General features: G+C 43.4%; 1 protein-coding gene across 1 annotated transcript in view; it reads left to right on the top strand.

Annotated features, from left to right (window-relative positions):
- The first annotated feature begins 592 nt into the window (after positions 1-592).
- LOC100757378 (nuclear fragile X mental retardation-interacting protein 2) overlaps positions 593-14,194 on the top strand; it is a 32,775-nt gene continuing 19,173 nt past the window's right edge. Inside the window, exons 1-2 of the mRNA XM_035447313.1 lie at positions 593-994; positions 5,955-7,664. Coding sequence (XP_035303204.1) covers positions 688-994; positions 5,955-7,664 — 2,017 coding nt within the window. The 5' untranslated portion in view covers positions 593-687. The remainder of the gene's footprint in view (positions 995-5,954; positions 7,665-14,194) is intronic.

A 14,194-nucleotide genomic window follows, 5' to 3' on the forward strand; every position in this document is an offset into this window, starting at 1 on the left:
TCCGTGGAAAGGAAGAGATTAGCATATGAATACAAAGCAAAATGAATCCAGAATACAAAAACGATCTATCGAGTTGTGAAGGTTTTGTATTCTTAAAATTGAATTTATTTCCTCTTTTGTATTGCCCCTTTCGTGGCCTAAGGGTTAAGGAAATTGAGCTTCCCCCTCTGCTCTGGTTACCCGGAAAAGGATTTAAAAAAAAAGAATCCAAAACCACACACACACACACACACCCCAACAGATTCTAGGAGGTGCAAAACCAACAGATGGCTCCTAGCGCCAGTAATCGTCCGTGGAATCTGCTACACTCGAAATCAGCTTGCTTGCCTGTGAGGAGTGTAGAAAGTGCTGTTCGCTAACTGCGTGGTGAAGGAGAGAAAGCGATAGAAGAGAGAGCCATAATGCTGACGTTGAAGGCCCGGCCCTGTGAGGTTGCATAGGGTAAGTGGCGTTGGCCAGGCGGCGGCGGCGAAGGGGAAGGGAAGAGGATTTGGGCTAGGGGCGGGGCTTGACGCGCAGCGTGGCTCCTGATTGCTGGAGGGCTGCTGCCAATCTTCCAGATCCGCTCGCTTAACCAGTGCGCTGGCGAGACGCGCTCAGATATACTGAGCGAGCGCTGAGAAGCAGTCTCAGATCCTGACGGTGCAGCAGCCTGCAGCCTCAGCCAGGGAGTCCCAGCCGCTTTCAATGGAGGAGAAGCCCGGCCAGCCACAGCCTCAGCACCATCACAGCCACCACCATCCGCACCATCACCCCCAGCAGCAGCAGCAGCAGCAACAGCAGCAGCAGCAGCAGCAGCAGTCGTCGCATCACCATCACCATTATTATTTCTACAACCACAGCCACAACCACCACCACCACCACCATCACCAGCAGCCTCACCAGTACCTGCAGCATGGAGCCGAGGGCAGCCCCAAGGCCCAGCCCAAGCCGCTGAAACATGAGCAGAAACACACCCTTCAGCAGCACCAGGAAACGCCGAAGAAGAAAACAGGTCTGGGAGGGAGGGCGGTGGGGGAAGGGGGGCTGGGGCTGGGGGGCCGACGAGGGGATGGGGGTGGGGCTAGATGTGAAAAGCGCGGACCCGGCCGGGGTGTGCGTCCCGCGGGGCCTGGGATGCCCCCTTTCATTCTTCCCGGGCGCGGGCCGCGAGGTGGGGATTGCAGCGCCCTCTCCTTCCCTTCAGCATGGGAGAGGCCCAAGCAGGCCAGCGTGACCTTCCCCGGCCCCCGCCCCGGCTGGAGGCAGACCTCTCTCTACGGTCGGCTTTGGAAGTCCACAACCTTATTTTTTTTCCCCCCTCCTCTTCTACGGCCCCGGAGTTGCCGGAATGTGGGGGGCCCTAAGAAGGGATCAAACTCGGCCGCCCGCAAAAAAAAAAAAAAAAATTCCCTCGAGGTGTATGTAATTCCGGCGGGCCTAGTGAATCCCGGCTCGGGTGGTGTCGCGAGACCCTCTTGCAGGCAGCGAGGAGCCGGGCTGAGGGCTGAGTTGAGGAAGCGTCCTCCCTCACCCGCCACCCAAGCCCACCTGTGGCCCTGGGGTTTGCTGTCTGGGGGGGGCGGCTGGGACCCCTTCTCCCCTCGAGTCATTTCACCCCTAAACGCCCCTTCCGGGCGCCGGACCCTGCTGTCTCTCCTCGAGGCTTCTCCGGAGGCCGGCGCCCCTGGCCCGCTCTCAGAGCCGGCGAGGCTGGAATGTTCTCTCCTCCTCGCGGGGCCGCTTCCTGTCCGCCATGTTGGAAGCCGATTCCTGTCACCGACTCGGGCCGGCTGAGGAGCGGAGGGGGGAAGGGTGCCCAAGGCCACACTGCACTCTGGGACCGAAGGCCCGGGACCCTCGGCGGCCATCGCCGGGTCCCCCGCACTGCGGGCGGCCGGCGCCCGCCGCCCCTCCCCCGCCTCGGTTTGGTGGCGGTTGGGTGGGGGAGGGAAGCGGCCACGAGGGGAGCGGCCTGCACCGTGGACCCGCGCGCCGACGGCCGCGTTTCCCGCTCCCGGGTGCGGCGGGAGGCGCGGGCGGCCCGGCCGGGCGGGGAGCCGGCCTAGAAGAGGAGCTTGAGGGGGAAGGAGGCCCGGGCGGCGGCCACGGCGTTCCGCTGGCCTTGGAGGGGCGAGGTGGGGGACTCATTTTCGGTAGAGGCGGTGCCTGAGGCCGGGTGGGGTACCCAGCGGGAACCAAGCTCCCGGGTCACGAGTTTCTCTGCCACAGGAATCTCATCTCCTGCCAGGTTCGCTCACGACTCCGCCTCAGCGGCTTTCACTTAGGCCTTTTTTCTTTCTAGCAGCGCCTTTCCTACCAAAAGAAGGGAAAACAACCTCTTAAACCTTGTTCCATCTGATTTCCACACAGCACCTAAACTTCTGGGCATGGGTAGTGGCTGCAGGGATTAGTCAAATACTTGATTTGGATGGACAACAGAGACAGTTTGGGTCCCCTATTATCTGGAAATGGCTTGTCCGTGAGGTTGGGTCAATACCATCTTACCTTGGACAATACTTTATGGTGATATTAAAGTGAAAGACATTTGCTGCATTTTAAAACCGATGTCGTTACCCAAACTGAATTTTATTTAACATGTTAAACGTAAAAGTCTTGAGGAAATACTTAAGAAATAAATGTCAAAATTTATATATTCGCAGATTAAAAGTTTATAAACTGAAGAGTAGTGAAGGGAATACTTGGAAGAAAAAATGTTAAACTCAGCATGTCATTTAAGCATTCAAGCAGTCACTGGTGAAAAACTTACTGTAGACAATGTAACTTTGAAGACAGATGCCGGATATCAGATTTTTTTTGTAAGGTGCAGTAGAAGTTAAGTGCTTAATTGTAAGGATCTAGAGCAGCCTAGAAAACTTAGGAATTATGTAACACTGCATTTTGGTTTTCAGAAAGTGGGGAAGTATTAAGGTTGTCAAATAATGGTACTTTTTAGATTTTAAATTTGTTTTATGAGGTTTATGTATTCCCCACAGGACTCATCATTTACAGTGATGCAGACCCTGAACCGTTGGAAGTGACACCCCTCAAAATATGTCTTAAGTTGGGATGAAGAATAAGGAGGGAAACTGTTGAGGGTTTGGGGGTGATCTGTCTTTCATGTATGTTTTGGTCACACAGTACTGTTGCTTCAATGGCTTTTTATGACCCATTACTCCCAAATCTTTGAGAAACTAGTTTTTTGAATCCAGAAGAGGGCACAAGAGAAGACAAAATGTGTTGAGTGGGTTGCAGTGGCAAATCCAAAGCTAGATTTGTCAGGACTCAAGTTTTGACTGAGTCCATTTGAAGTTGAGTTTGCATGGCAGCCCTAAATAAATGCTACAGATTTTTAATTTTTCAGGAATAACTACAGTCTTGACATTTTTCTTAAATGTTTAAGCTTTTAAAAATGCCTTTCATGCTTTTTGCATACCGAGGACACGGGTGGGGGGGCAAATATTATGTAGTTAAATGCAAAAAGATTTTTGACATTGAAACAACTATAGTGGCCTGTTTTGTAAAGTGAGGATTGAACCTTAGGCCCCTGGGTGTGCTAGGCAGGAGCTATCTAACACTCAGCCATTAAGTTGTAATTCTGGTGTTTCACCCTCCAGTGTAGCTGGAATTAGTGTGGGCCACTGTTTCCTATCTGAGCTTTATTTTCCAAGAGTGATTTCTGGTATCTGAATCACAAGTAGTGCTCTTAGGTAGAATTATTCTGGTTTACTTAAAAGAATGCTTTGATTCATCTTGGTTTGAACATCAACTTTAATTATGCATGTAGCATTGCCCACCTTTAGTTGAAATACAAAAAATTATGAGTAATAAGCCAGAAGATACAGATATTGCTTAACCTATTGAGCTATTAAATGGTGAGGTAGTTCTTGTCTTTGGTCCAGAGTTTCACAAGGGCAAATTTAATGATGATCTGGGTCTCCCCTTCCCCCAATTTTTGTTTTTTGTTGAGACAGGATTTCCGGGATGAACCACTGTCTGGCTTATTTGTTTTTTGAGACAGGGTTTCTCAGTGCAGCTCTGGCCTAGAACTCTCTCTAGATCAGGCTGGCCTCTAACTCCGATCCTCCTGCCACTAAAGGTGTGCCACACAGCAGCTTTCTTCGGTTTTTTTTTTTTTTTTTTTTTTTAAGAAATTTTTAAGGAAAAAAACACCACATAGTGGTCTTGTCTCTTTTCATAGTTAGACTCTTTCTGTGAGAGGAAAAAAAATGTGTTTGAGTCGGGGTCCTAAAATGTAGTTCCAACTGGCCTGGTATTCATTTATGTAGAATATCTAGGCTGGCTTCAAACTCACTGATCCCCCTGTTTCTGTTTTCTCAGTGCTAGGATTGTAGGTATGGCCACAACTCCATGAAAACTTTTATTTGGGAACAGATAGAATTTAGTGGTAGAGCACCTGCTAGAACTACTCATCCCTAAGCAACACAGGAAGTCTGACTTGTATCATAGATTTTTAAAAAAACAGTGCTTTAGCACTGGAATTTTTTTTTCTAACAACTGAGGATTGCGCTTGGATTTCATGTATGTCGGTCAGGAAGTTAACTTCTACTAGGAGGTAATGGCACACTTCTTTAATCCCAGCACTGGAGGGGGTGGGGGCAGAGGCAGGTAGATCTCTTAGTTCAAGGCCAATCTGGTGTATAGAGTGAGTTCCAGGATAGCCAGGGCTACAGAAAAACCCTTTATCAAAAAACCAAAAAACATTTTTTTTAGTTATTAAGAATTGAGGATTTCCCAAAGGACTTTAGAGGTCATAAAACATTTGATGGCTAATTACCATTTTACTAGCAAGTAGGAGTTGTGACCCTAGTAGATCACTTGTAATCTTTAAACTTAACTATCAACAGGGAAGTTTTACATTCAGATACTTGACAATTTTAAAAAATTGGATTCTTTCATTGTGAGCAAGCATTGCATAAGGGTAGAAACCTGTGAGTTCTAGACAGGACAGAGTTTAGATTTCTAGTTCTGTCTCTTTGTGGCCTGTGTGTTACTTTATCTCCCTAGGGCTTGGCTTTTAACCCAAATATAAGAACAATTTTTTTTTTTTAAAGAACAAATTTTAAGGGTTAGAAACATTGGTACATATTTTTTTGTTTAATGTGTTACGGTATGACCTGATATGAAAGTCCCTGGGCATTATAGCTCTCTGTGTTAGATGCATTGGCAACTAGCCATGTAAGATTTTAATTTTTCAGAGGCAGGTGGATCTCTGTGAGTTTGAGACCAGCCTGGTCTACAAGAGCTAGTTCTAGGACAGCCTCCAAAGTCACAGAGAAACCCTTTCTCAAAAAAAAAAAAAAAAAAGCAAGCCAAAGATTTTAATTTTTCACCCCTTTTTGGTGGGGTGGGGGTTAGTACTAGATTTTGAATTCAGTGGTCATACATGCTAGGCAAAGGCCACATAATTTCTTTTCTTTTACATTTTTCTGTGTCTGAACACTTGGGATTTTGCCCAGAGGGTAGCACTGGTTGTAATTGTGTTTGTTTTGATACAAGGTTCTACCCTGTAGCACAAGGTGGTTTCAAACATGCAATCATCTTGCCTTAGTTTTCAGTGTGCTGGAATTGCAGGCAGGTACTATACCCGCCTGGATTGTATTGCATTTAATTAATTGTGAGGAAATTTTTATAATAGCCTCATGGCCATAATGTCTAGGTTTATTCTGTTTAGATAATCTAAAGGAGTATTATGGCATGCTGCTTGAGAGGTCCTGTTCTTTCTAGTTAATTCTGGCTAGTGGCCCAGTAGATGGACCTGATGTGAATTATGTCCTAACTCTGCCTACCAATGAATTCATAATCTGTGATATGGTGCTGACAATTTTCTTTTCATGGTGTTATGAGGTAACAAACCCTACAGCATAGTATCTGGTATTTAATAAGCAATTTCTAGTCTTCAGTACTAATGTGATTTAAATGTGTTTTGTTTTGTTTTTCTTTTCCTTCTGTAGGCTATGGTGAAATAAATGGTAATGCTGGAGAAATATCTTTAAAGAGCCTCAGTTCTGATGAAGCTACTAACCCTATTTCTAGGGTCCTCAATGGCAACCAGCAAGTTGTAGACCCTAGCCTGAAGCAGACTGTAAAGACCAGCACCTTTGGAAAAGCAGGAATTAAAACCAAGAATTTTATTCAGAAAAACAGTATGGACAAAAAGAATGGGAAGTCTTACGAAAACAAATCTGGAGAGAACCAGGCGATAGATAAGAACGACGTAGCAATTCCAAATGGTGTTATAACAAATAATTCAGCCTATATTACTAATGGTTATATGGGCAAAGGAGCAGATAATGATGGTAGCGGATCTGAGAGTGGATATACTACTCCTAAAAAAAGGAAAGCTAGGCGCAATAGTGCCAAGGGTTGTGAAAACCTTAATTTAGTGCAGGACAAAATAATGCAAGAGACTGGTGTCCCAGCATTAAAACAGGGACTTGAAAGTTTAAAGCCTGACTATAGTGAACAAAAAGGAACTCGAGCAGATGGTTCGAAGCCTATTTGGAAGTATGAGACTGGGCCTGGAGGAACAAGTCGTGGAAAACCTGCTGTGGGAGACACACTTCGTAAAAGCTCAGATATTAAACCTGGTTTGAGCAGCAAAAAGTTTGATGATCGGCCTAAAGGAAAGCATGCCTCAGCTGCTGCCTCCAAAGAGGACTCATGGACCTTGTTTAAACCACCCCCAGTTTTTCCAGTGGACAATAGCAGTGCTAAAATAGTTCCTAAAATAAGTTATGCAAGCAAAGTTAAGGAAAACCTCAACAAAACTGTACAGAACTCTTCTGTGTCACCATCCTCATCGTCATCCTCTTCACTATCTACTGGGGAAACTCAGACCCAATCTTCAAGTCGATTATCCCAGGTCCCCATGTCAGCTCTGAAATCTGTTACTTCTGCCAACTTTTCTAATGGGCCTGTTTTAGCAGGAACTGATGGAAATGTGTATCCATCAGGGGGTCAGCCACTGCTAACTACTGCTGCTAGTACTTTAACACCCATCTCTACTGGGACTGATTCAGTTCTTCAGGACATAAGTCTGACTTCAGCAGCTGTTGAGCAAATTAAGTCTAGCCTTTTTATCTACCCTTCAAATATGCAAACGGTGCTGTTAAGCACCGCACAAGTAGATCTGCCCTCTCAGACAGATCAGCAAAACCTGGGGGATATCTTCCAAAATCAATGGGGTTTATCATTTATAAATGAGCCCAGTGCTGGCCCAGAGACTGTTACTGGAAAGTCATCAGATCTTAAAGTGATGGAAGTGACATTTCAAGGAGAATATCCTGCCACTTTGGTTTCACAGGGTGCTGAAATAATTCCCTCAGGAACTGAGCATCCTGTGTTTCCCAAGGCTTATGAGCTGGAAAAACGGACTAGTCCTCAAGTTCTGGGTAACATTCTAAAACCTGGGACTACTGAGAGTGGAGCCTTATCCTTGGAACCCAGTCATATAGGTGACCTGCAAAAAGCAGACACCAGTAGTCAAGGTGCTTTAGTGTTTCTCTCAAAGGACTACGAAATAGAAAATCAAAATCCTCTGGCCTCTCCTACGAACACTTTGTTAGGCTCCGCCAAAGAACAGAGATACCAGAGAGGCCTAGAAAGGAATGATAGCTGGGGTTCTTTTGACCTGAGGGCTGCTATTGTATATCACACTAAAGGTAATTCATTTGTTTTTTTCAAAGATTCTGATGGACTGATTGTATATACATATACTAGTATATTTGAGATTATATGATACTGTGAATGATTGAATAATTAGTATGAATTTCTTGATTCAAGGTCTTTGAAAACAGTATAGTTTAGAGGAATGTACTTTTCCAACATAAAATGATAAAGAAAGGTATAATTGACCTCCTCGTTAATTTAAAGAGGGATCTCCCCCTACCTCCTCCTCCCCAGGGTTTCTCTGTATTGCTTTGGAGCCTGTCCTGGAACTCACTCTGTAGACCAGGCTGGCTCTGTCCGCCTCCTGAGCACTGGGATTAAAGTGTGCACCACCAACACCCGATTAAAGGCTTTTTTTTTTTTCTTTTTTTTTTGGGGGGGGGGAGGGGGGAGATCATGTTCTGTAATAGCTCTAGCTGTCCTGGACCTCAGAGATCTGCCTGCTTCTGCCTCCCAAATGCTGGGACTAACTTATTTTTTGCTTTTTGAAACAGGGTTTCATAGTCAGGCTGGCCTTGAATTCTTGATCCTTCTGTTTCCCAGGTGCTGGGATTATAAATACATGCTGCCATGCCTTGCTCAGTATTTTCTCAAAGGATAATGAATTTTTTGTTTTGATAGACAAGGGTCTTAAGTCCTGAGCCTCTATATCCCAGGTGCTGCTGGGATTGCAGGTCTGTGTCACCAGATGTGTCCTGCTTCTCACCTTTAATCCCAGTACTCCAGACAGGCTGGCAAATCCCCCCCCCCCACACACACAGGGTTTCTCTGTGTAGCTTTGGAGCTTAGCTTATCCTGGCACTCACTCTGGAGACCAGGCTGGCCTTGAACTCACAGAGATCCGCCTGCCTCTGCCTCCCAAGTGCTGGAATTAAAGTCGTTCGCCACCAATGCAAGGCTGGCAAATCTTGAGTTTGAGGTTAGCCTGGTCTACAGAGTGAATTCCAGGACAGCCAAAACTATAGAGAAACTGCTGTGTTGAAATACAGGAAAACAAAACAAACTTTTGGGTCTAGGGCAAAGGCACCTGTTTCCAAGCCTTACGACCTGAATTTGATCCCTGGTTCCCAAGTGGTGGAAAGAGAACTGACTCCTATAAGTTGTTCTTTGACCTCCACACTTGTGCCATGGCAGATCCCTCCACCCGCAAAATAAATTTTTTGCTGAATAGCCTAGTTAATTTTTTGTTTTTTGAGACAGTGTTTCTGTTTGACCCTGGCTTTCCTTGAAAATAACTCTGTAGACCACTCTGGCCTTGAACTCAAGCTCCACCTGCCTCTGCCTCCTAAGTGCTAGGATTAAATATGCTTCCTTCTATCTTTACTTCTTTTGGCCTAAGTCTCTGACTGCCATTCATAACTCCCTAACCATTCTTCACAAAAGAGGTGGAATAATCTTGAAATAGACTGCTTCTTTGATGTTGTTTGGTTTCTGTGTTGTGATAAAACACTGATCAAAATCAACTTGGGCAAAAAAGATTGGGGGCGGGTATTGTCTTACAGGTTACAGTGTCCGTAACTGAGAGAAGCCAGGGCAGGAGTTCAAGACAGGAACCTAGAGGCAGGGAACTGAAGCAGACCACAATGGACTGCTGTTTACTGGCTTGCTCCCTGTGGCTTGCTTAGTTACCTTTATTATATACTCCAGGACCACCTGCCTAAGGATAGTACCACTCATAGTCTACAGGGCCCTCCTACATTAATTAGTAGTCAATAAAATGCCCCACAGATGTGCCCACAGGCCAATTTAATGGAGGCAATTCCTCTATTGAGAATTTCTCATCTCAGGTGTGTCTAGGTTTGTGTCAAGTTGAATAAAGAAATAATTGGGGACTGGAGAGGTGGTTCATTGGTTAAAGCCTGTGTCCAACTTCTAGGATCACCCAAATTTTGCTTATTCATTTATAAATCAAATGGCACTCCTCCAAATTCCTTTTATATCACTCAACTACTACACTCAACCATCCACTGTACTTTGCATAGATCAAACAGTTTTAATCTATTTGTGACATCCTAAAAAAAAACATAAAAATTTGTTATGTGTAATTCTGCATGTCTTGGAACTAGATACCTAGACTAGGCTGGTCTTGAACTCAAATAACTGCCTACCTCTGCCTTCTGAGTGCTAGGATTAAAGGTGTATGCTAATTTTTATTAATAGGTATTGTAGGGATGAGGGAAGCCTATCAGTTCGTAGGGGTGAAGGGGATCACTACATTCTCAGAAACCATTGCCTTAAAGAAGAATTACAAAGCTGTATCTGACTTTTTGAAAGATGAATTTATGTATTTGAATATTTAACCTGCTAGTGTGTCTCTGCAACACACCAGTGCCTAGCATAGGGTGTTAAGATACTCTGGATCTGGAGTTAGAGATGGTTGTGGGCTACCATACCATGTAGGTGTGGAGAATGGAACCTTTGGAAGAGCAGCAACTGAGCTATATCTCCTGCCCAGGTTTTTTTTTTTTTTCTCTCCAATAATTTTGTGTCATCCATCCATCCATCCATCCATCCATCCATCCATCCATCCATGTTGGTATACATATGAGCTTTTGGGTACCAAAAGAGAGGATGTCAGATCTGGAGGTGGAATTGAACTTGGGTCCTCTACAAGAGCAGGAACTCCCCCAGCTGCTGAGCCTCCTCTTCAGCCAGACTTTTTTTTTAATGGAAAAAAAAAACTTTGAGAATTTCATATACACATGGATGAATACACATGGATGTAAGAATGCAGCATGTTGGGGCTGGAGAGATTGCTCAGAGGTTAAGAGCACTGACTGTTCTTCCGAGAACCTGGGTTCAATTCCCAGGCAGCTCACAACCGTCTGTAACTCCAGTTCCAGGGGATCTGATACCTTCATACCAATGCACATAAAATAAAAAGTTAAATTATTTTTTAAAAAAATGCAGCATGCTAAGTTCATCTAATGTTGGTTGCTTACATGTTTGTTTAGAGCTGTCTGCATGGGATTAGGGTATTCATTCTAGAAAAAAAACTTGATTTTTCCCTCAGTATCTATCAATTTTCTGAAGCTCTTCATCCAGCCTTAGGGCCTTGGTGAGATTTCTCCTGGTTTGCTTTTCTTGATCTACAAAATGAAAGACATGTACTTTTGTAAACATGTGTTTTTTAAATGTTTATTTCCCTTTTGGAGAAAAGCAGAAGGAAGCTGGATGTGATGGCACACTTTTAATCTCAGCAGGTCAATTTCTGAATTTTAGAACAGCTACATGGAGAGACCCTGTTTTAAAACACAAAGGAAATGGGGGGAAGGTGGGATTGAAGTTGTTTTATTTATTTATTTAATTTATTTTTTAGAGCTTTTAAAGGTGTGCACCATCCTGCCTAGCAATTTGTAGTAGTTTTTTCTAAGATTATTTTGACTTGCTCTCCAGATCTCTGAAAATAAAAGTTTGGAAGCTGAAAGTAGAGCAAAAGAAAAATGCTTATTAAGTCTCTTACTGTGTGTAATTATATATGGTAAATTCTGCCAGGATCGTTGGGTAGTTTTGGTGTCATTTTCTGTGTCATCTGCTCTCTAGGGCCTATTATGGAAAATCGGTGTCTTGTAGTTTGTGATAATTATGTGAGCCTAAGAAGACATTGTTCTCCTACAACATCCAAAAAGTAGTGAGATGACATTCCCTTAGGTGGTTGGCAGCTTTTTGTGTGTGGTGTTTCTTAGGGTCAGGGGTTTCATATAGTCCAGACTAGCCCTGACTTTCTCTTTCGTGTTTCTGTTTGTTGTGCTGATGGTGCTGGAGTTCAAGTCTATAATTATTTTTGTGACAAGGTCTCACTATATTGACCAGGCTACCTCACAGAGGTTCCTGCCCCTGCCTCTCAAGAGCTAGGATTAAAAGCTTGTGAATGCTTTAAGGACTGAGTGCTGAGCCATCATCCTTCCAGCTGGCTTTTTTGAGACAGGGTTTCTTTCTTTGTATAGCCTTGGCTGTCCTGGAACTTAAATTCAAGAGTTCTGCCACTTTCTCTCTAGTGCTGAATGATGGTGGCTTGCACCACCATCATTGGCTTTTTTTTTAAATGTAGAATTGATTTAGGTAAACTAAATGCCATTCTATGTGGTTTCGGTCACATTGAATTTTTAGTGAAGTGCATCAGCTTTTGCTGTTGCGCATTAATAAAATTGATCAAATAGATCAAACAGAAGAAAACTGAGCAGATGATATTTCATTTAGCTTCCAGAAAGCCAAGTTATTTGAAATCCTACTAAATATTGGTTGTTTCAGTAATGGTTTACTGTCCTACAGATTTTTCTGTTTGAAACTGTTTTGAATCAGTAACTTGAAATTAAGAGTTGCAGGCAGTTGTGAGTTGTCCTGTGTGCGTGCTGGTAACCAAGCTTTAGCCCTTTGGAAAAGCAGCAGGTGTTGACGTTGAGCCATCACTTCATTCAGGTTTATTTTTATTTTTTAACTTTAAAGGGAGAATCATTTGAGTTTAATGGGATTCAAGAGTACATGTATTTTATATATGTAGTGTTAGTGTTCTGGCCTTTCAGTGTTGAGTGATAATTTACTGAATTTAAGTTAGGCTTAGAATTGGAAGTTCTGTTCATTCCTCTAGCTTCAAAAATAGGCTATTTATTCACTAATTCACTTGAGAAGTATTAGGTAGGAGAGTGTGTTACATCATTTTAACAGGACTGATACGTATTTTAGGTTTAACATTAATTACTTGCAGTCTCAGAAGTACTACTGTTGTTTTTAAATGTAGATGTTCAGTGCAGTTGAAGATAATGATTCGAGGCCAACCTGGTCTACAGAGGGAGTTTCAGGATAGCCAGAGCTGTTGCACAGAGAGATTCTCTTGGAAAAACAAACAAACAAACACAAATAAATAAATAAAATGGCAACACATTAAAAGCATAAGGACCTGATGGGAATTAAAGTCTACTTTGGGCATTTTTCTCTTCGTTCTTCATATATATTGTCCCAAGCATTTTGCTTAAGAAATGATCCCATTGTGGTGAATTACTCCTTTAATCTTAGTACTATGCCAGCGTGGTCTACATAGTAAGTTCCTGAACAGCTAGGGCTATTTAGAGAGACCCTGTTTTTTTTTAAAAAAAAAAAAAAAGAAAGAAAGAAAAGAAAAAGAAATGACTATTAAACCCATTTTGGGCTGGTGGTTATGCACACCTTGGATTCTGGCACACCAGAGGCAGGCAGATCACTGAGGCCAGTCTGTTCTACAGAGATCCTGGACAGCTAAGGCTACATAGAGAAAAGCCCTATCTCCAAAAACAAAACAAACAAACAAAAAAGGAAAACCCAGTGTGGTTGATGTGTTGCTGTAATCCCAGCCCTTGGGAGGGGAGGCAAGATCAGGAGTTTAGAGTTTAAGACTACCTTGGGGTATACAAAATCCTATTTGAAGCCTCGTGTTGGTGGCACACCCTTTAATCCCAGCACTCAGGAGGCAGAGGCAGGTGGATCTCTGAGTTCAAGACCAGCCTGATCTACAGAATGAGTTCCAGGACAGCCTCTAAAACAGTACAGAGAAACCCTGCCTCACCCCCCCACCAAAAAAAAAAATCTTATTTGAAAGAGACAAAATAAGGCTTGGTTGGATATAGAACTCAGGGGTAGAGTGCTTGCATAAACATGCATGGGTAAGGCCCTCCATTCCCTAGCACCACAACACAATTTCAAGTGAAGTGTAGGTCCTTTTTTTTTTTTTTTTTTCCCTTTTTTTTCTTTGTCATGATAAAGTAGTGAGAATGCCTCTCTGGAGTTTTGTTTTTGAGACAGTCTTAAAATGACTGAATGTGACATGATTCCTGTCCAGCTCATATTTCTTAAGCATTAAATCCTGAGGAGCCACTGGGTTTTAACATTTGGTGGAATCAAATCAGTCTTTTCCCCCTCTTTGTTGGTCTCTGTTATGAGGACTGGCATCAGGACCATCAACATGCTAGGAAGGTAAAGCCTTCAAGTTCTCTTAAATCTGGGTGTGTATGTGTCACATTTCTTCATTCTTCTGTGTATGGGATGACACAGGCAACTTCCACACAAGATACTGTAAGTGATGCTACCCTGAGCATGGCCGAAATGACTTCAAGACCCTGTCTTGTTTTTTTGTTTAGTTTTTTGAGAAATATTGTACTGTACTGTTTTCAACAGCAGCAGTTTTACATTTGTACTATAGAGAGAACGCAAGGATTTGGGTTGCTCCGCATCTTGGCCCACTTAGTTTTTGTTTAATGGTAGTCACTGCATTGGGTTTGAGGGGTGGGGTATTATCATTATGAACTTTAAATTTTTCTGATGATTAATAACTAAGCATATATTTGATGTGCTTGTTAACCATTTGTGTATATTGTATCTTTGGAGAAATTTATAAGTACTTGGCATAGTTTTGTGCCCTGCTTTTTGTTTTGTTTTTGTTTTTCAAGACAGGGTTTCTCTGTAATCTTGGCTGTCCTAGAACTTGCTCTGTAGACCAGGCTGGCCTCAAACACCCGTTTCTTCATGGAGTGCTGGGATTAAAGGCAATCAC

The sequence above is a fragment of the Cricetulus griseus genome, chromosome 7 (assembly GCF_003668045.3).
Source record: "Cricetulus griseus strain 17A/GY chromosome 7, alternate assembly CriGri-PICRH-1.0, whole genome shotgun sequence".
NCBI lineage: Eukaryota > Metazoa > Chordata > Mammalia > Rodentia > Cricetidae > Cricetulus > Cricetulus griseus.